General features: G+C 51.0%; 7 protein-coding genes across 7 annotated transcripts; 3 read left to right on the forward strand and 4 right to left on the reverse strand.

Moving 5' to 3' along the window:
* Positions 1–31: 31 nt before the first annotated feature.
* CDV56_106204 (translin family protein) lies at positions 32–1,080 on the reverse strand (the record flags this gene model as incomplete). The annotated part of the gene is made up of 3 exons (XM_026759823.1): positions 32–704; positions 780–797; positions 875–1,080. The coding sequence occupies 3 exons, from the start codon at positions 1,078–1,080 to the stop codon at positions 32–34; spliced, it is 897 nt and encodes a 298-aa protein (XP_026613726.1).
* Positions 1,081–1,437: 357 nt separating this feature from the next.
* CDV56_106293 (beta-mannosidase) lies at positions 1,438–4,211 on the reverse strand (the record flags this gene model as incomplete). Its single annotated transcript, XM_026759912.1, has 5 exons — positions 1,438–2,220; positions 2,280–2,515; positions 2,570–3,000; positions 3,059–4,012; positions 4,078–4,211. 5 exons carry the CDS (start codon positions 4,209–4,211, stop codon positions 1,438–1,440), a joined length of 2,538 nt encoding a protein of 845 aa, XP_026613727.1.
* A 4,081-nt stretch (positions 4,212–8,292) lies between these two features.
* On the forward strand, positions 8,293–10,784 carry CDV56_106711 (putative C6 transcription factor; the record flags this gene model as incomplete). The annotated part of the gene is made up of 3 exons (XM_026760330.1): positions 8,293–8,513; positions 8,609–9,716; positions 9,765–10,784. The coding sequence occupies 3 exons, from the start codon at positions 8,293–8,295 to the stop codon at positions 10,782–10,784; spliced, it is 2,349 nt and encodes a 782-aa protein (XP_026613728.1).
* Positions 10,785–11,408: 624 nt separating this feature from the next.
* GPI14 (glycosylphosphatidylinositol-alpha 1,4 mannosyltransferase I) lies at positions 11,409–12,820 on the forward strand (the record flags this gene model as incomplete). The annotated part of the gene is made up of 3 exons (XM_026760502.1): positions 11,409–12,431; positions 12,494–12,601; positions 12,662–12,820. 3 exons carry the CDS (start codon positions 11,409–11,411, stop codon positions 12,818–12,820), a joined length of 1,290 nt encoding a protein of 429 aa, XP_026613729.1.
* Positions 12,821–13,132: 312 nt separating this feature from the next.
* On the reverse strand, positions 13,133–14,911 carry CDV56_106980 (uncharacterized protein; the record flags this gene model as incomplete). The annotated part of the gene is made up of 2 exons (XM_026760599.1): positions 13,133–14,406; positions 14,458–14,911. The coding sequence occupies 2 exons, from the start codon at positions 14,909–14,911 to the stop codon at positions 13,133–13,135; spliced, it is 1,728 nt and encodes a 575-aa protein (XP_026613730.1).
* A 1,520-nt stretch (positions 14,912–16,431) lies between these two features.
* CDV56_107128 (DNA damage response protein RcaA) lies at positions 16,432–18,772 on the reverse strand (the record flags this gene model as incomplete). The annotated part of the gene is made up of 4 exons (XM_026760747.1): positions 16,432–18,208; positions 18,265–18,416; positions 18,470–18,515; positions 18,618–18,772. The coding sequence occupies 4 exons, from the start codon at positions 18,770–18,772 to the stop codon at positions 16,432–16,434; spliced, it is 2,130 nt and encodes a 709-aa protein (XP_026613731.1).
* Positions 18,773–18,971: 199 nt separating this feature from the next.
* Positions 18,972–20,870, forward strand: CDV56_107256 (Y-family DNA polymerase; the record flags this gene model as incomplete). The annotated part of the gene is made up of 2 exons (XM_026760875.1): positions 18,972–19,112; positions 19,167–20,870. The coding sequence occupies 2 exons, from the start codon at positions 18,972–18,974 to the stop codon at positions 20,868–20,870; spliced, it is 1,845 nt and encodes a 614-aa protein (XP_026613732.1).
* Between the last annotated feature and the right edge of the window lie 455 nt (positions 20,871–21,325).

Genomic DNA, 21,325 nt, shown 5'->3' on the forward strand with positions numbered 1-21,325 from the left:
GCCGATACCTTGCACTTCAAATAGACCGTAATCAATAAACCTCCATATCAACCTGCCCCGACAGATCCGGCGTCCACCCGGACGGCCGCTCACTCCCACGCACCAAAATCCCATACGCAGCGCGCTCCACCTTCTCCACGCTAGTCTGCATCACATCGACTTTCTTCACCATATCCCGAAACATATTATTCCCATGCCGCCGCGGCACACTCAGCAACTCAAACGACGACCGCATCTCCCTCAAATCAACCACAATACCAGCCTGCGTGGCCGGCAGCTTCGGCAGATCCACACCAGCGCCGGAGACATTGCCCGCCGCCAGATCATCACCGCCACTATCCGCCAGTGCGGGGCCCAGCGTCGCCTGCCCGCCCGTCGACAGCGAAGTAATCGCAAACCGCATCATTTCGCCCGTCAGATCGAACAGCCCCATCAGGTAATCTTCTTCCGTGACGAGGATCTCGGCGGGAAGGCGGGCGACGACTTCGGCGTGGGAGATGAGGGTTTGGGTCTGCAGGTAGTGGTTGAAGGAGAGGGCTTCGATGAATTCCTGGATGGCGCCGCTGAGTTGGCGCTGGTAGCGCCAGCTGTTGAGGCCCGTGACGTCGGGGATGACGTTCTGGAAGAGGGCGGTGATTTGGTCGAAGCGGGTTTTGGTCTCTTTGGCGATTGAGGCGGGGAGGGGGGCTTTTATTGTGCGAATGCTGAGAGAGCGTTAATGGAGTGTGTCCAATGATTTTGACGTGATGGGAGGGAGAAGGATTGATCGGTTGACGAACCGTTGTAACGAAAAGATTCTGGTAGTTGGAGACGTTAGCGTATGCATATTGAGCTTGAGTGCATGCAGACGGGAAGGGCCGGACAGGGAACGAACATCTTCTTACTCAAGGCTGTAATGTCTCTGCTCGTCTTAATGACTCGTTCTCGGCGGTCGTGGTGCTCATCCAGTTCGTCGCGGAAGGTCCCGAACATGGAGAGAACATGTGAAGAAGGCTCATCAATTGGTGCTGCGGCCATTTTTGCCTGTGTCTTCTCGGTGCCCACCAGATCGCCTTCCCACGATCGCTTGTTACCTGCCATGGAGTGGTATCGTTGGGACTTGGTGTGTTGGGGGAATTAGGGTGATGGTACAAATTGTCGCTGGCTGACAGTGATGCGCGTCATTCCTTTGCTAGGCTTAACCATATTGGGATGATTGTTATCTGATAAGATCTGCGTTAGGACACCAGAACTTTTGCTTTCCCTGTCTAATCGTTCGAAGTCAAGAGCGGAGAGTATTTGGTTTAAGAGATATTCTATTCTATCTTCATGGCTAGATTGGTTTACGAGGTATATGCACAGTAATCATCGCAAGAGGACTCTTTATGGAAGGGTCATGCAATGCCTCGCAATGTGTGTGTCGGGCGAGTGCTTGTAGCCAGGATACCAAGTCGACTTCTACTGTCCAAGGAACTTGTACTTTAGAGGAGCGTCACCCGACTTCAAGCCCTTGACGGTCACTCTCTGGTCGTCGCCAGGCACAATATCCATCGCACTGTCACTGATTCTGACACCCTCGCGCTCCTCGAAGACCAGGCACTTAACTGGCTTTTGCGTGCTGATGAGCAGTGTCTGCTCATCCTCCGAGTCAGAGACATTCTTGACCTCAAGACCTCGATCCGAGAGGTCAAGGTACTTGAATGGCTGAGGCCAGTCCACATCCCGTGCCACAAGCTGGCCGTCGACCCAGATCCGAGCAGCAAGGACATGAGGTTCGGAGTGGACTTTGTGGTCGATTAGACCGTCCACAATAAGGTTGGTTGTGCCATTGGGCACGATGCTGACGTTCTCGTGCACAATGCGCTCACGAACTTCAAGGCCAGTGTTGACGGAAAGGAACCTAAGCTCCACTGTGCCCTGGACCTCTTTCTGCAGGCTGCTGGCAACCCAGAGTTCGAACTTGCTTGTCTTGGGAGGCTGTGCATGGGTCACGCTCCAGTCATGATGTTCTCTACGAACACCAACCGCGATATGGTTCAGCACCCGCGCCACAGCGTAGAATGCAGGCTTGGGCCGCAAGAAGTAGTCCACAATAGCCCAGGAGATTGTAGGCCAACAGTCGTTCAGCTGCCAGAGGAGAGCGCCACCACAGTGTCTTTCATCACCCCATTGGCGACGCCATCCCCGGTATCCGAACATCATCGTCTCTGCTTGAACGACTTGTGTAAGGTAAATGTGTGTCTGCATTTGAAGGTCAGTCTTGATCAAGAGTATATTATGAGAGTAGCAGCTTCGCATACCTCTAGGTCTGTCGACGTCCTCAAGTTTTCAACAAGGTATGTAGCTATTCTGCGCTCATGGCCGTCGGCTTTGTTATGGAAGTCAAGGACATGCGATTGAGGATACTTGTCCGCCTCGTTCTCAACAAAGTAGTCGATAGTTGCCATGTGCGGGAATGCTTCCATTCCGAACTCGCTGTTGAATCGTCCGCCGAGAGTATCGAAGATCTGGTATTTCTCCTGCGTGCCGTGCCAGACTGTTTGCCAGCATTTAGCCAAGGGTCAGTGCAAGTAGGACGCAGTGAACGTACCGTTCCATTGATGCATGTCACCAACGGTGGGGTCGGACGTGGTCTTGCCATCGCCCCAAGGACTACCAGGGTGATAGAAAGTACTGGGTGAGAATTCCTGAACCACCTCTGGAAGGAGTTTCTCATAGATGTAACGGGCAGGGAAATCGGTCTTTAGCCAGCTCTCGGGGTCCTTGTCCTCAAAGTTGTAAGTGAGACCTGCCTGCTCCTGGACCTGGTAGTCTTCATTGTTGCCTACCCAAACGACGATGGATGGGTGGTGACGCAGCCTACGCACATTGTAGACAGATTCCTTTCGGATGGACTCGAGAAGGTTGGGCCAGGCTGGGTAGTTTCCGCAGCCAAACATAAAGTCTTGCCAAACCATCACGCCGAGTTCGTCGCACGCGTCGTAGAAGCTATTGTCCTCATAGAACCCGCCACCCCATACTCTGGTATCTCTTAGCTATGCATCAATGAGGATGACGAGGGCTGAGGATCACGGCTTACCTGATCATCACTTGACGGCCATGAACCATGAGCTCAATCCATTTGCGGTATCGCTCAGCAGTGATGCTGGGAAGGAGATTATCGGCTGGGATCCAGCAAGAACCGCCACAGAAGATATCGACGCCATTGACACGGAAGAAGAAGGACTTTCCGTGCTTGTCAGGCTGCTGAATGACCTCAGCGGTTCTGATACCGAACTTCTTGGAAGCTTGGTGAAGTTCCTCCTGTTCCTTGCGCAGGGACACTGATACTTCGTAAAGTGTAGCGTCGCCGTAGCCATGGGGCCACCAGAGAGAGGGCTCCTTGACATCGAAGGTGACCTTGGCGGTGCCATTCCCAGTCACGCTGACCTCCTCCTTGGCAATTTCTTGGCCATGCAAGCTGAGAGTGAAACAAGCCTTGTGTGAATCAGAGTTCACAGACTCTACTTCGGCAAAAGCAGTAACCCGAGCACTCTGATGGTCCGAAGCCAGTTTCACTTCGGTCCAAAGATCTGCGACTCTTGCGGAATAGACCTCAAGTCGCACTTCTCTCCAGATACCAGCGGTCATGAGAACCGGGCCCCAGTCCCAGCCCCAATGGTATTGAGCTTTTCTCACACTCAGCCTGGAAGGGTCACCATTGAAGGAAGCCCAATTGTGCTTGGAATCCTGCTTGCGAAGCTCTTTTGCACGCAGAAAAGCACAGTCGAAGTCGATTTCTAGAACGTGGTCACCCTCGGCTTCCAGAGCCTTGGTGACATCGACGCGATGGGCAAGGAACATGTTGTCGCTCTCGAGGATGACGTTGCCGTCAAGTTTGACCTTAGCGAATGTGTCCAGGCCGTCGAATGCCAGAACAACGGAAGACCCAGCAGGAGCAGCCGGTTTCTGGAAAACAGTTTTGTAGGTCCATGACTTCTCGTTGACCCATCTCGCCTCGAGCTCGTTGAATCCAATGTAGGGATCCTTCAGCCTGTACAGCTCAGGAAAAACAATGGTTAGCTCGATCGATCATTGCAGACTGAAAGGTTGGCATACTTGTTATTTGCTTGAAGATCCTGATGGACGACGGAAGGGACAACAGGAACTGGCATCCACGCATCTTCCGACGTGTCTTCACTGTCTCTAAAGCTCCAGCCCTTAGATAAGGGGAATTGTTGTAATTTCGACATTTCGATGGTGTTCTGACGGATAACTAGAGCTCCCACGGACCGGAACAAATGCTTGATGTTGTTCAGGAGAATCCGGCCTCAACTGAGAAGGAATGAATGAAATCTTCTGATTCCTCATTCCTCCGTCAGCAGGAAATGCCGCGAATTTAGAGCCAGTGCTCCCATATCTACAGTAACATCTCAACGTCTCAATAAGCCCGGAGCATGAGGAGATACACGGAGATCTCTCCGCCCCTCACGTGGAAGGCTGGCCAAATTGGGTAATTGCCCTCTCGGAGGCTTCTCCATTCCAAACTGGGTTAGTCCAAGGTGGGCTCCTCCATGCCTCAGGCTTGGCTCTTAACCCTTTTCTCTTGTTCTTAAGCACAAGTCAACGTCCTGCTCCCAGTGTTCAGGAAGCGGCAATGATCCATGGTCCACCTTGAGACTAAGTTCATGAAAACAAAAAGCAGGCGAATGGGATGTACGACATAACTTTCCATTATTCAACTTAGACTGTCTTGTGTAGCGGACAACAATTTCTGGACACTAAAGGGACTTCTTACGGGTCAGCCTCGTTTAGAACCCCTCCCCGCACTTTGTTCCCTTTTAGGAACGGAGACGCCCCCGTCTAGCTCTATTTGCATGGCACACTGTGGCCTCCACCAGCATCGATACCATTTCATGCTTGTTGGCATGAAGATGGACACTTTGAAATTGCTGAACGGTCTCGTTGTCCGAGCAGTGTTTGAGAAGACACATGACTTTATACTTCATTCGAATCGATGATTGGGCTCCTCAACCCTTCCAATCTGGTACTCTCTTGCCCTAAAGTCTACATTCTGCCACCAGCCTCAACCGTGTGCCTCAACTTCGCTTCGGGAGTGCGATATTATGCCGGGACCTCGCTCATTTCGGGCCTGACGGCCCGGTTTTTTGGGCACTGAGGCAATCATGGTTCCTTCTGACCATGGCATTCTTTCCCATCAATTAGTGACCGCACGTTGAACTCGGGTCAGGCAACGAGCGAAAGACACTCTTCAAGCGCCTGCCACAAAACATAAGATATTCGGTATACCTGTTCTTAGAAGTTTCCTCCAGATCGAGAATGTGATTTATGTGACTGAGATTGCTACTGACAATGTTCGCCCCTCATTTAATGAACGGATCCATTTGCCGCTAGCGCTAGCAGACCCCCCTTGTCGCAGAATTTCATTCATTGTGGCTTGAGAATCGAACATTGGCACGCCGCTAGAGATGGTCTGACGGTCTGAAATACCAGTAGTAACAGGCTATCAGCAGCCGAGCAACCCCTCTTCATTTGCATTTGGATCAACAATTGATGGAATTGTTCTCCGTCTCCACAGACATGAGAAGAATCAGGATGCCAGCAGTCAGTCCTTCATCTCGACATTCTTGATCGTCAAGCCGAGACAGCTGATGTACCCAATGTTACAAGGGAAGCATGTGATTAGATGTGGAGGGAGGAGCACTGAAATGTCTCAAGTTCTTGGCATATACTTCCATCGGTTCGTCTCACCAGACTCAGAGTTCAACGTTAACCGTTCTTCGTAATCACCGCAGTCTCTAGACTACATAGCCTTCCTAAGACGAATTTTGCTACTGAGATCGACAAGAAATGAAACGCTAACGTTTCGGATGGCTTGGAGACTTCCTGTTCTGAAAGGCCAGGCAATCGTGCAAATTCCAGTATCACTGACCTTCTCTAATCATGTCCTCCCAAGATCTGGTCGATTCGAAACAACATATTTGGATCTTTAGACTTTCAGTTTTCACGGTGAGAATCAGGTAGCACTGCCTTTAGTACTCTGTATCTACGTACTTCTCAAAGGAAGATTTGGCACATCGGAACGAGGGTAAGCCAACTAACCACCGGAACTTCCAAGAATCCGAAGGGTCACCTAATCCTGCAGCCTTCTGGTTCTGGATTTTGGTATCCACACCTCTTAGTACACAGTCCGCAGTTAGAGACACTTGCATTCCTTACCGGGTACTGTCAATTGACAGAATTGTCTTGGCTTGCCATTAAGTCTCCAATTTTGATTCAAGGACACCGGACCTGGATGACTTGCGCGGGGTCTGTGATAGGGGAGCTCATCAATCTGATATGATACGCCAGATCAGTACCTGAGTTCACCTCTCATTAGACTTTCCGGAGCTCGTCAAGGTGATCAAAACTCTAGGACAGTACTGAGCCCTTTTCCTATTGAAATGAGGCACCATTGCAGCTCAGAAGGCACTAGTGTTATTGGGCACACGGACAGAAGGATCGCCTCGTGGTTGGCTGTCGGCAAAAGGCTACCGGTGAAGGATAAGCCATAAGATGATAGACGCCAACCTATGCTTCCTGGACTTAGGGCCCTTGTTCTTAGGGGCAACCCTCTGATATTGATATTGAATTGCACTAAAATGAGTGCAGGGATCATTTCTCGATCTTCTTGATGAGTGACCGTCGCTCCCCGCTCATACCTGCTTGTGCGGTTTCTTTACCAACCACGACTCCTTTGCCACTCGGTGTCTGGAATCGAAAAGAGAATCAGATGATTTGATCATTGCTGCCTGTCTGCAAGAAGTATGAGGACTTCTTGGTCCTCCGTTTTGCGGGGAAATCAACCTTACACCCACGGAAGTATTGTTCGTCAAATAGCAGGTCGCGAAGGTCCCGACTCATCTCCCCGGACTCGTGGTCGGGTTTCAGAGTGACGAGGGTTTCAACTCGGCGCTATGCTCACTACCGTTGTGATATTCTCATGCTGCATAGCACCCATGTAGAAGAGGCCCCGGCGCTATCAGAGATGGTCTGCCATGTATCTATAGTACTCGGGAATTCCTTGTTCTTGTATTCGGTACTTCATGTTGCATTTCTCCTGTTTCTTGGATCGAGTCAGCAAGAATGGAGTATAAGAGATAGACTGCAAAAGGGCCAGAACAGACCAACAGAAGGGAAGACCGGTGAGGAAGACTTTCTTTGCTTAACCAAAATCCGGAACCCAACAATTCGCTCCGTCTAGAATCTATTAAAGTTCCCTTACTCGGCGGTCATGAACTCATCATACCTTACGCGTCCAACAGGGAATAGACAGAATGAATGGAGAGAGATGGTGAGTGATTGGAATGGCAATTGGATCTGCCAATCAGTGATGAATCATGAGTCGACAGGCGCCCGTTCAGGTGCCGGCAGGACCGAAAGCCACTAATGCAGTGGCCGGATCTAACTGTTCGCCTTCTTCGGAGACGCAAGAGGGAGATCAATATTAGTCTTTCCCCTCCCCTTTTGGCCCCGGAGAACGAGGCAAATGGAAGAAAGGATAAGCGAGGTGAGAATCTGGAGAATGGAGGGACTCATGCTGCCATGCAGACTAGTAGTCACCATGAGAGAAAATAAACCCCAGAATGCGGGGGAAAAAGCAGCAGACCCGGACAGTTGACGGTGACGATCTTTCAGGGACTTTTTCGCTTCTATTACTAGGGTAGTAGTAGATGTTGTTGTTTAACAGCTGGAGTAGAGTGCTAAAATGATCATAATAAAATAACGACAATAGTAATGATATCGCTTGGAAAAAGAGAGACATTGTCAAAGTGGAATTGCAGCATTTCCATGCAAAGTTTCGCGAACCATCTTCTCTCTCTCTCTCTCTCTCTCTCTGTGCTTTGCCCTTCTAAGTCCTCTCACAGTCACTCTAGTCTCCCTCCAGTTGATTCTGATTCTGCACCTGAACTTTTTCTTCCATCTTCCTCCCATATACTCTTATAATTACTTTTACCACCCACACAATCATACGACGTCCTGTTTTGTGGCTCCGTTTATCGCCTGCAGGACCATTGTGCCGTGATCCCCTTTTTAATTTTATCTTTAGTACTTTCTTCTCTTCTTTCTACTTTTTCATCCCCCAGCTTTCTCCATCTTTTCGACGACGGCCTGCATCCTGGTTGCATCTACACCATACCCGCACCAAAAAAACATTGTCCCGTCTGCACAAATGGCCTTCTCTGGCTGATTAGACCCTAGCATGTCTCAGCTGCGTGGTGCCTTTTGCTTGCTAAAGGTCTGACTTGATATCACCAGAGCTCGTCCCTTGCCATGTTTCACACCTTTGAGGGTTTTGAGAACCCCGGGGCCTCAACCCAGGCCAAGGGTCGGGAGCGCCAGCAGTCCGTAGGGCGGAGAGTCACCACCCTCCGGGCCTGCACCTCATGCCGGCATCGCAAGATCAAATGCGATGGTGAGAAACCATGTGAGGCGTGTAGATGGTACAAGAAGGCCGATCTGTGCCATTATTCAGATCCCCGTCCTTCCCGGAGGTGTGTTCTCCTCTTTCCTTATTTGCGTGTGAGCTCTGTTCTGAGCTTCCATCTTTTCCACGGAGTAGTCGGAACAAGTGAGCTGAACGCTATAGGCATGTGGAAAAACTGTCGACCACTCTAGACGAGTATCGGAGCGTCCTGGAGAAGTTATTTCCCAGCACCTCCCCCGAGGCCCTTTTCAGTCTATCCCGCGAGAAGCTTCTGGAGCTCTCGAGTAAGGGCCCGTCGCAGACGCAGGCACAACATCCGGCTTCTCCTGCCACCTCCGCGTCTGTTGACGCGCACGTTTCCCCCATATCCAACGAAGATGGCAACTTGGAGTCATTGCAGACGATGCCAGAAGAATCAAGCGACAGCCGAAACCAGAGCAGCAGCGACATAACGAATGGAATTTCGGACGATGTAAATGCTCTATCCCTCTCAGCTAAACAGCCTTCCTCATACCTAGGCGTATCATCCATACACGCCGTCTTGAAAGTTATCGTCTGGCTTGATCCAGGCTCTCTTTCCTATTTTTCTCGGACACCAGCGGTCGCTGCTCACCGAGATTCAACGCAAGATTACTCAACAACATCTGAGCATCAGAACTGGCACATCCAACTGTCCGAGCAGCATTCGGTCACACCCCCCCAGGCTCATATGCAAGCGACTGATATGCAACTGCTCGACGCATACTTCACCTGGTTCCAGCCGTTCGTGCCTATGCTGGACGAACAGGCTTTTCGCGAGACATACCTCTCCGGGCACCGCAGAGACGACCGCTGGCTCGGACTGCTAAACATTGTCTTTGCCTTGGGAAGCATAGCAGCGTGTCCGTCCGACGACATGTCTCACAAGATTTATTACCAGCGCTCTAAAAGCTATTTAAGCCTGGATTCGTTAGGATCCTCTCATCTGGAAACTATCCAGACCCTGGGACTGATCGGCGGTTATTATTTGCACTACACGAGTGAGCCAAATCTGGCTTACTCACTCATGGGAGCCGCGCTCCGCATGGCGGCCGCCTTGGGTTTGCACAAGGAGTTTTCCTACAGTCAGGATGCGTCGAACAAACAGAAGATCTCAGCCATGGATCTGAAACGCCGAACATGGTGGTCGTTGTTCTGTATGGATACGTGGGGCGGAATGACTCTGGGTCGACCCAGCATGGGTCGTCTTGGACCGACCATTACAGTCAAGCTGCCCAATCACAGAGAAACCGTACGTCTACTGCCTCTGAAACATCCCGTCGTTTCTAACCAACAACAGGGAAACGTTCTCGATATCCTTCCGCTCCTTGAAAACATCCGGTTCTGCAAGATTGCCACACAGATACAAGAGGTCCTGGCTGTCGCACCGTTGACGAAACATGCCGAAATGTCCCACCTGGACAGTCAGCTGTTGGATTGGTACGAAAATCTGCCTTCCATCCTGAAAGACCATGAACCATGCTCCGAATCGATTATGAATACGCGAACTGTGATGCGATGGCGCTACTATAACCAGCGCATGCTCCTGTACCGGCCGACCCTGTTGAGCTATGCTATGCGGCGAGTTCCCTACATAGCGCTGAGGTCGGAAGAAAGGACCGCCATTGAGAGATGCAGAGAGATCGCCGAAGTCACAATTCAAGATATCTCCTCCACGGCACAGTCACATCAAATGTCAGGCTGGAATGCGGCCTGGCTCATCTACCAGGCAACAATGGTTCCTCTTATGGGTCTGTTTCTCAATGACGCCACAGCGACTGAGCCCAGAGCGTCTGTCCAGTCGTGTCAGTCACAGGTCGAGACGGCGATGATGGTATTGGCACGCTTGCAGCCCTGGAGTCCCACGGCCAAGCGGACGCTGGAAGCCGTCTCAAGAATACTCGAAGCCAGCAAAAGAGGATCTGACATGGGAGGCGCAGCGAGCGGTCTAGCCAGTGGACACTGCGCCAACGGGCGCCAAGGCATGATATCCGGAATGATACCTGGAACAGTCTCAGCACACACCGAACCAGGCCGAGGAGTCGCCATTGCGAATGACGGTGGAATGATAGATCCGATGGCACCGCCATTCATGGACGAGACGGCCGGCCAGCAACTTTGGGATTTCCTCAGCTGGAGCGATTCCACCATCTGGCCGGGATTCTCAGAGACGGAAAACACGAACGATATGTCATTTGTCCAGAATGAGAAGCACGTGAAGTACGGCAGCAATGCACCTGGCTTCTTTGGCAGTCCTATGACTGATTCAACCTATTATATGAACCCATCTGTGCCCTTTTACTCGCTTGCTCAACCATAAGGACGAGTCTTATCATTCTGGAGGATTCTTGATTGCCTTTCATCCTTTCTTCAATGTACTCTTTTCTTGATATCCAATCTTTGTACAATCGATCTGCACTTTTGTTCATATGCATACATCGGCTTGTTGACGTGCGTGAATATTCTGGCGATATGTGGGGATTACGACGTACACGAACTTGGTCAAGGCGCATATTCTGATTGATGATCTGAGATACGAACCATATACCAACACCTCTCTACTACCAATTCTTGATGCATATCGCTTGTTGGGTATTCCTTAGGTCCCTCAGGGCTGCTATTGTCTGGTCCAGAACAGTTTATGATCTGTGATATGATTGGCCGCTGCTTAGCATCTTGCTGAGTCAGCCGTAGATTGCAAAACATCCCATCAATCCACTTCCTCATCATGTACAAAGACCCGACCAGAATTAGACTGATTAACCATGGATCGATTATAAAGGTCGCTTCTAGCATAGTGGACGCAACAAATCGTCCATGATTAAATTGCCAAAGATTTTCAACATCCTTGGCCTCGCATAGCTGCTTGCGCCCACCTTCGCAAGTCCATCCAGACAACCAACCGACCTATCATCCAAGTCTGGGGCAGGTGCTCAAATCCACTATGGCATCCTTCTTCAGCTCCCCCACAAAAGTCATCGGCGCGTCGATTGCCATGCGTGCAATCCTCCTAGTCTATGGCGCCTGGCAAGACGCCCACTCACCCATCAAATACACCGACATCGACTACCTCGTCTTCACCGACGCAGCGCGGTACGTCTCGCGCGGGGCATCTCCCTACGCGCGCGACACGTACCGCTACACGCCGCTGCTCGCCTGGCTTCTCCTCCCGACGACATGGGACGTCCCGGGCTTCTTCTCGTTCGGGAAGGCGCTGTTTGCGCTCGCGGATGTCGTCGCGGGGTGGCTGATCGCCAGATCGCTGGTGTCGGCGTATGGGATGAGTCCGACGCGTGCGCTGAAGTATGCGAGTGTCTGGCTGCTGAACCCCATGGTTGCGAATATTAGCACCCGGGGCAGCTCGGAGGGGTTGCTCGGGGTTATTGTTGTGGGGTTGTTGTGGGCGGTGCTGAGTCGGCGGGTGACCCTTGCGGGTGTGATTCTGGGGTTGGGCGTGCATTTCAAGATCTATCCGTTTATTTATGGGCCGTCGGTTCTTTGGTGGTTGGATGCGCGCAGGGACGGCTCGCCTCCTCCTACCTCTAGACCGCCGGCTGCGGATTCAGCTACAGCTGCGCAAGAGAAAGGGAAGGACGAGAACCTCCTATCCAAGACCCTCCATTTCCTCACCCCTGCCCGCATCCACCTCACCCTCGTCGCGCTGGCCACTTTCTCTGCCCTCAACATCTCAATGTACATCCTCTACGGCCTCCCCTTCGCCCAACACACCTACCTCCACCACCTCACCCGCATCGACCACCGCCACAATTTCTCCCCCTACAGCACCCTCCTCTACCTCTCCGCCGCAGGCGGCACCCAGACGGCCTTTGAGTCCCTCGCCTTCATCCCCCAGCTCCTCCTGGCCGTGGTAGTCATCCCGCTGGTCCTGGGGAAGAGGAGTCTGGCGGGGACGATGCTCGCGCAGACGTTTGCGTTTGTGACGTTTAACAAAGTTTGCACGAGTCAGGTATGTCTACCTCCTTCCCTGTCCTATTTAAATGGAGAACGAAGATGCTGATGGCGCTGTAGTATTTCCTCTGGTACCTTATCTTCCTCCCGTTCTATCTCCCGTCTTCATCGTTGATGAAGTATCCGAGGAAGGGGATACTGGTTGGGCTGTTGTGGGTTGTTGCTCAGGTGCGCCACTCTCCACTCTCTCCGCTGATTCTGATGCTGATGCTGACGGTAAATCCATAGGCACTCTGGCTTCAACAGGGCTATAAGCTCGAGTTCCTGGGCCTGTCGAGCTTCGTCCCGGGGTTGTTCCTGGCGAGTTTGTTTTTCTTCGTGGTCAATGTTTGGATTCTGGGCGTTATTGTTGAGGATGTGGCGGGTGTAGGCACTGGCTCGGCTTGAATGATTTTGTTCAATGACTGGGTGAGGCATGTATATTAAGTGGGTGGTAGAAATGAAGGTACATAATGACATGGGCATTACACGGTCAGGCACTGGGCTTTTCATTCTCATTTTCATTGATTCATTAAGCTCATTCAGCGATCCATCAGATGAACGCAAGGGTATTGTACTCTGAACAAAATTTTTTAAATCACATGGCTAACAGGCATCAGGTAAAGTCGAATCGAATCACAGCGTGTCTTCAACTCCTCTGGGAGTCTGGCCTCATGGCCTTTTGTTGTGGCATAAATCGTCGAGCCAAGTGTCCCATGGTCAAGGCTTCCCAGCATCAGCGATAATCTTGTACGCGCAGGCATGTATACTCAGGGGCCGCGCGCGAGGTAGGACAGCCCCGACGATCTGCGAGTTAGGCCCGTACTGCGGGTAGATGCCATCTCTGAGCTCGACGAATCGCGCCTGGGGTCGAAACTCGTTCAGCGCATACAGGATCCGGTCGCTCCACAGGCCGGTGCATAGATTTCTGGAAAGCTGAAAGTACGGATTGAGCAGGGGACAGGCCGAGTCGAGGTCGATGAAACGGATGCGAATCTGATTCAAAGACGGATGGACTCCGAGGCTCTGGACCGCTCCCACGACCAGCTTCTCGAAGGAGCGGATGAAGTTCATATTCCCGATGCCGGAAAAGTCCTCGAAGAACGGAAAGACCGATCCCGCCTTCTTTTCGCGGCAGCACGTCTTGACTGCCAGATCTAGGTATCTGAGGTTTGACGCTTTGGGCCATGGCGGCGAAGTGTTGCTGGTTGCGTGGAAAAAACATGCGCAGACCTTGCCCGTAAAGGTCAACGACATGAGTCTAGGGGCCAATTCTCCCAACAAGCGACACAGGTGTGGTGGTTGCGCCCCATCGCTGAACCAGGAAGAGTGCGTGCTTTCCTTGTTGGAAAAGCCTTCCAGGCTGATGTTGAGGTGAAGTAGGGAGGACGGCGGATTGAGCAGAATCTTGGCAATGGTATCATAGCCCTCGATCTTCGGTTTCGCGTACGCACAGTGCCACTCTTGCAAACCCGGCAACGCCTGAGACAGGTTGCGCCAGTGCTGGTAGTCTCGCATGATATTCCACGCTCCACGCATAACAAAAATCTGTATGTTCGGCAACACCGGAAGGCGCTCCTTTCCAGCCAGCCCGTATGGATCGTTCCTAAAATGCCGAATCATAGGCGGTTTCTTGCAGTGACCCCCTTCAAGGGTGAGAATCCGTGCCTCGGGAAAGCACGCCTTTACATGGTGGAAAATGTCCTCCAGAGTGGCATTGTGACTGGATAGGTAGAAGGTGTGGCCACGCGGATGAAAGGTATCAGGATTTTCCCACGCCATTGTGGCATGCAGAAGAGCCGTCACATCCATCACTGCTATGTGCTCGTCATGGAACCGCCGGCGCGGCTGATAGACCGTGACACTCCTGGCTGCCCGGTTGCCCCAGACCGGCACCCAGATCTCGACCTGACGGACATACTTGGCCAGATGGGGATGTGCACTAAACCAACTTGCGCTCTCCGTCAATTCATCAGTGGTGCCCTTGATCTTGACTGTCATGCCCGGTTAGTAGCAAAGAGAGCAGTGGGCGAGGCACAACTGACTATGTCTGTAGATTCGATCTTGCACGAGAACCCTCCAGACAGGCGATATAAGGGCAAGATCGGAGAGCACCTTTCTCCTGGGATGGCGTAGACATCTGCTCCAATTACGTGCAGACTTCCCAGGAGCACCCATCGTAAGCGCCGAAACACGTTCCCCGAATAGATGGTCGAGAATGGCCTCGTGAACTTCGGCCGGAAGATCATGAAAGCGCACTCCAGATCTATACGGTTGGGATCCAATCGACTTTACCTGCAACTCCTCCGCCGCAGGATTTGTAGTCTGGCAGTCCGGCTGACCAGGTTCAGTAGCGGAAGGAATCGGGTCATCGTGAATCTCAAATCCCGCGCTGGCACTTCGACTTGCTTCTTTGGAGTATGGAAGGGTAGGAATCACTGGAATTCTCTCCAGCGAGTTGACAGAGATAGGACGAGGAGGAGGGATGGTCGAGATCATGTGGGGCGATGACGGGGATGAAAACAACTCAGAGGACATTTGGAGCAGGACGAGGAAGCGGAAAGAAGTCACCCAACGCCAGAGGAGTAAAGCGAGAGTCGTAAATCGTGAGGATGGTGAAGGTCTACAGTCTCGCGGATCAGTATCTGTCAGCGAACGTCGACAATGTGCCGTGTCGAACATGAGGTTGTGCGGAGAAGATAGAAGGATTCGAAGGAAGCAACAACCGGATAGAAATGGACCAGAGGGAGGGAATACCAGCAAGTGATAAATTCAGGTAGGCATCAAGAGCAGCCAATGTATTTCATGGCAGCAATAATGCTGCGAGAGTATATGTCCTTTGCACCAGTCATGCAGAACAAGAAAGAGGGGAACCAGTGCTCAAGCAGTCAGGTCGTTGGGCAGCTTCAGACAGAGAGACGTTTATTCGAGGATGCAGTCAAGGAAGAGGTGAGAAAGAGAAGGGAGGCAGAATCGTAGAAGATAAGAAGAGACGGACGGCAAAGGGAATCAAGGGACGCAACCAGGCGTTGGAAGAAAAAGGTGGAAGAAAATTTTGAGACAGAAAAGGGCAATAATGAGAATTAATAGTTGACAGTGCGTGAGTTGATTTGATTCAATTCAATCCCGGGATGGGAGGGAGATCACCACGGAGGAAATCAGTAGGGGTACGTAGATACTACTAGTAGATAGATACAGATGGGGGTGTGACCGGCAGAATTTGTCCAAGGCTGTCATTCAAGGCGGACAACCAAGGAGGTAACAGGATAGTTCCCTCATTATTCTGATCATCTGCTGTAAAGGAAGCTAATTTTCCTGTAATTGACAATGTAATTAGCTTAATATTGATACATAGTCAATTTCATTCTGATATTCAATAGTTAAGTACTGCCATGTCCCAATCAAAACGAGGTGGAGTACTATGCTATTTTTACTTCTAGAAGCATCACCAGATACGGAGTACTGAGAGAGCCATCACTTCAACTATGCTAGATAACTTCCTGCCGGAGATCGTCCTGGCTAATATCTCCTCATATCATTCATACATAGTGAGCTGAAACGATGAAGATCCACTCATTTGTATCATTATTTTGATGATTCAATTCTATTCTTCTGTTATTGTTCCACCGCCCAAACGGCCAGGATCCATCGTCCCACTAGTCAAATCAGCCTGCCGAACGAGATGGGGATCCTTCTCAACTATGATGGCTACTAGTGACTTAGAATCCATACTTTGATCAATCTAGCTCTAGCCTCTTTTCATTCCAAATGAGATTGAGAAGTGAGAATCCTCCGATCCATTCACCACTAATTATTCCATGAATTTGTCAAGGGAGCCACTGTTGTGGGCTGACCCGCAATTTCTGGCTGAGCCTAGTCTAGACTCTTCAGTGATAAGATGGATGGACTCCGCTGATAACTACCCTCAACTAGAGCAAGAAGAGAGAAAATAGATAGACCTTCGCTTGGTCTGTTATTCACAAGATTTTATAAATATATTACAATGAACTTCGACACCGTTATCGCCTGCGACGAAATCTAAAACGAAGCTCATCATCACTATCTGAGTCACCCTCTTCTCGAAGCCGTTTCTGACTTCGAGAAGCTGGTGTCGCAGACTCGACCCTAGACGCAGACACAGAAACAGACTGGGACTGGGACTGGGCACGAGACGACCCATCCCGGCTCAGAGAGCGCTCGCGCTGGCTCTCTGATGGTTTAGGATTCGACGTTGCATGGCTGGTGACCCAGTAATGATCGCCGATGCCAAAGTCCTTCCGTGTCACCTCCTCCAAGGGAACAATAACCGTCTGAATGCGATGCCGAGGTTGACCGGGCTCGCCTTTCCGGCGAAATTTTTTGAAGTTCTTGCGTCCATTCCATCGCTCATCCCATCGACTGTCCTCTGTGGCACGAGGACGGGGCTTGAGTTCCATCTCTTCCACAATGGCTAGATCTCTGAGCTTCTCGACGTTCGTATCTCTGAGAGAGTCTTGAAGAGATGCCTCTTCTTCTTGGCGGCGCTTGCGCTGGGCGTCCTCTTCCGCTTCCCGATGCTGCCGTGCCGCCTCGAGCACGTCCAATTTTTGTCGTTTGGGTTTGCGAGGTTCTTCTGTTTTAGGAAGGCTTTGTGACTCTCCAAGGCTACGCTGTACGGTCTCAGCTCGCCGACGTTTCATTGCAGTCGCACCAGGCAAGAGACTGGAAACTAGATCTTCTTCATTGTCGAGAATGCTGGGCTGTTGCGAGGGTAATTCGGATGAAGGCGGTATGTCCTGAACTGGTTGCAAATCGACCAAATCAGCTCGTTCGTTTTGTGTGTAGGTGGGAATCGAGGATATGTCAAATTCATCGTCAAAGGATTTCACTTTGCTGCTAATGGGCCGAATCTTCGAAGACTTGGCCTTCTTTCTAGCTGGCTCACTTGGCTCCTCGACCGCTTGGAAATCACCAATCACCTCGACGTATTCATCGGGAGTCGCTGGGAGTTGTGATGCTGGCGTTCGCCCAACTTCAGGGCTCGACTCCGTTTCGGGCAAAGGCTGACACAGACAGGACGCATCATTTGCGAGAATGGCGTCAAGGAATTCGTTCTGCTCAATAACTCGCTGATCGGTCATTATAGCGACTTGGTTGCTCAGTTCAATTGACCAGTTCTCCCATTGTCCCTTGGAACGAAATCGGACAAGGATTACCCCTCCAGGGCTATCCCTCTCCCCACCGAGGCCTTTCTGACCAGCAGCATTCCTCATAAACTGGACAATCTCCTCAGCAGTAGTCACCCCATTTTCCAGCGGGTATAGCAGGGCTTTTCCGTGCCCGTTGCTGATTGGATCCTGCAGGTTGCTGAATTGCGAGGCATCCCAGAAAACGAAAGTATAGTCCTCGAAGATGTTGATTCTGTCGGCCCTCGGTGCAAATGCCTCAGCGGGCCGATGGACGGCTTCCTTCCCCGGAGGTGGGAGATGCTCTGTCGGGTCCGGCCATGCAGCGTCGAAATCGGTCTCCAGAGGCGACAGTGACTCCAGATTCTCCAAATCACTCGGCGTTGCAGCATACACAAGCGCATCGATGTATGAGTCCTGTACTATGTATTTCCCGTTCACCAGCGCCTGTAGACCCTTGGCCGTATTGCGCTTGCTTTGGACAACATGCGTGGTTTGACCGACGACATACGGAATAATCGTTTTGATGTCCAGATCTTCGAGACGAGAGCGGACGTGCGCCAGGGGATCTTTCGCTTTGAGTTCTTTCGAGGAGAAGGAGAAAGTGAGGACCGTAGGCTGCCACTTGATCCTGAGCACAATCCACAAATGAGCTGTTGTTCTCTTCATCTCAGCCGAAGTGCTTACCGCAGTGCATGCTGGTATCTTCCGAGCTTGATGATATGATCTTCCGCAGTCAATTTCTTATTTCCACCTTGTATTGGCTCCCCATCGACTGTTGTCCCACATTTGGAGTCCTGGTCATGAATGGTGATTTCTGATTTCGTGTAAATATGCGACTGGGCCAAATTAGCAGAGCAGCGGAGATTGACATTGTGAGGGGATATCGTACTCCATCGCCAGGTTTGACCGGTGACACCTCAATCACCATGTGTTTCCTGGATATCGAAGAATGTTGAATGGCATGGCGGACTGCCAAAATGCTTGATTAGTACGTGTTGCTATACTGCGTGTTGAATTTCCAAAAGGGTTGGCCATACCGCCATCTTGCCTTATCCGACCGAAGAGATACTTCTTCCCAGGCCGCAACCACACGCGCTTCCCTAGGTAAGAGTAAGTCAAGATTAGGGTCAAGGTTGGTGAAGAAAGAATTAATACCCTCTAAGAAATCGCCTTCTGAATCCAAAATCCACATGAGGGGCAGCAGACGCAGGCAGGACGCAGGGAAATAGCTGATCGCCCTGACAGGACAGACCTGATGACGCCGAGAACCACGTCAAGCAACACGGGTTGAAACGCGAGGTCACGTGGCAAGGCGTCTCATTAGCTGCCTGGTTAGGAAATCCTCGCGACACCACTTTCATATCACCGTCAGAAAGATTACTGGAATAAAAATGGCATCGAAAGATGAGGAGTCTGATGGAAATGGCCAGTCACCTTCGAAAGAGGCGTCTGACAAAGACGAAACTCTGAAGTATCACTTATTAGGACCATCTTTAACGAAGGCGGGTCAGGATGCCGTTGACCAGCGAAAGGTATAGACTATGCAGCTTTCATTATGAGAAGAAGCAGAAGCTAAAAATACAAAGGTATCTGAGATCATATATAATGCATCTAAAGGCTCTAAATTCTTCAATCATGAGCAAAACCGGGATAGGATTCTAACAACCAAAATCGAGCGCATCTTGAAAGAAAAGGCTCGCCTAGAGAAATTGGACCTGTCGCAAGATCTGAGAAAGGCCGACGAGCTGATTGCGGAATTGGAACTGACGAGAGATCTTTCTCAATACGTGGTACATGTTGACTGCGATGCATTCTTCGCGGCTGTTGAAGAGCTTGACCGGCCTGAGCTCAAGACTGTGCCCATGGCTGTCGGAAAGGGAGTCCTGACAACCTGTAACTACGAGGCTCGAAAGTACGGCTGTCGCAGCGGAATGGCATCCTTTGTGGCCAAGAAACTCTGCCCACAGTTGATTTGCCTTCCTCAGAACTATGAGAAATACACCGCCAAAGCGCAGGAGATTCGTGCTATTTTCGCTCAGTACGATCCTCTCTTCGAGAGCGCAAGCATTGACGAAGCATATCTCAACATTACTTCTTATTGCACAGAAAACAACCTAGACCCGGAGGAGGCTGTTAGTCGTATGCGGGCGGAGGTCCTGGAAACCACTAAGATCTCAGTCTCTGCAGGTATCGCAGCCAACGCGAAGATCGCCAAGATCTGTTCCAATCGCAACAAGCCGAATGGACAGTTTCGTGTCCCAAATGAGAGAGATGCGATCATGGAGTTCATGAGAACTCTCCCGGTCCGGAAAGTGAACGGTGTCGGTCGTGTGTTTGAGCGTGAACTTGATGCAATCGGCATAAAGACATGCGGTGACATTTACCCTCAGCGTGCCTTTTTGACGCGACTGTTCGGTGAAAAAGCATTCCATTTCCTGATTCAGTGCTTTCTCGGCTTGGGAAGAACGCAGGTTCAGCCCGTGGAGAACTATGAACGAAAGAGTGTCGGCACTGAGCGCACGTTCAATGAAATCGGCGACAAACAATTACTCCGAGAGAAACTCTGGGATACGGCGCAGGAACTTGAGAAGGACTTGGCTCGTACAGAGTGCAAAGGTCGTACATTAGTCCTCAAGGTCAAGCTGGCCACATTTGAAGTGCTTTCCAGACAATGCCAGCCGCCCAGAGCCGTTTCCCTCGCCAAAGACCTCTACGCATTCTCACTCCCCATGTTAGCGAAGCTGGAAAAGGAGATCCCAAATATGAAACTCCGACTTCTTGGTCTCCGCTGCACCAATCTGATCAGCACGAAGAAAGTGGATGTTAATTTCTTTGGCGCGGCATCGCAGTCGAGGTCTGTCGCGGGCAAAATGTCTGATGCAATGACAGAAGAGCAAATTGGTGCAGAGGAAGCTTTCGAGGAAGCTGCGCGCCAGGAAAGGCAAGACGACATCAACGAGTTGGAGAAGCTCAGCCAGGAAATTTCCCACACCGAGCAAACGAACAAAGAAGGCGACACAACCGTATTTCCTAACTCAGAAAGCCAAACGGAATTCTGGGATTGTCCAATCTGCTCCAGGCCTCAGATCGCAGAGGATAAAGCATTCAATGATCACGTCGATTATTGCCTCTCAAGGGAAACCATCAAGGAAGCCGTCCAGTGTACCACCGAGGATTCTCCATTGCTTACAGCGAACACACCGAAGGCAAACGGACGAAAAAGAAAGGCGACAAAAGAGCCATCTCACGAACCTCACGACCCACGGCAAAGGCGTCTTTTCTTCACATGAAACATTCCGAAGCCTGCGAGAAAAGACGCCTTTCCATACGGCTGATTGAGATGGATCAGGCCCATCATATCGTCATGCAAGTCCACAGCCTACTGAACTGGTCCTTCAAGGTGGTCACTGCCGCCAATTCGACTCACACTAGTGTGCTGAGTAGAAACAGATGGGTACGACGACGCCGTTTGAACCTCGCTGACCAGGCAACCCTTACTTCTGTTCGCGTACGGATATATGGGGCTATCACAGATGAGGTTCCCAGCCAAGCGGCGGGACAATCTGTTTTCGCAGCTGTTGTTTCTTCAATCCGGGTTTCCAATAATCTCGTCAGTCCTCAAACCATAGCATTGCGGCCGTATTCTCCGCTTGCGCCCAGCAGCTTTCCTAGATATTCACCACGCCTTCTTCCCATAACGAGGGGTGCAAGTCTTCTGCCGTCATAAATTCAGGGGGCGAAACCT

This window comes from Aspergillus thermomutatus (genome assembly GCF_002237265.1).
Source record: "Aspergillus thermomutatus strain HMR AF 39 chromosome Unknown NODE_118, whole genome shotgun sequence".
NCBI lineage: Eukaryota > Fungi > Ascomycota > Eurotiomycetes > Eurotiales > Aspergillaceae > Aspergillus > Aspergillus thermomutatus.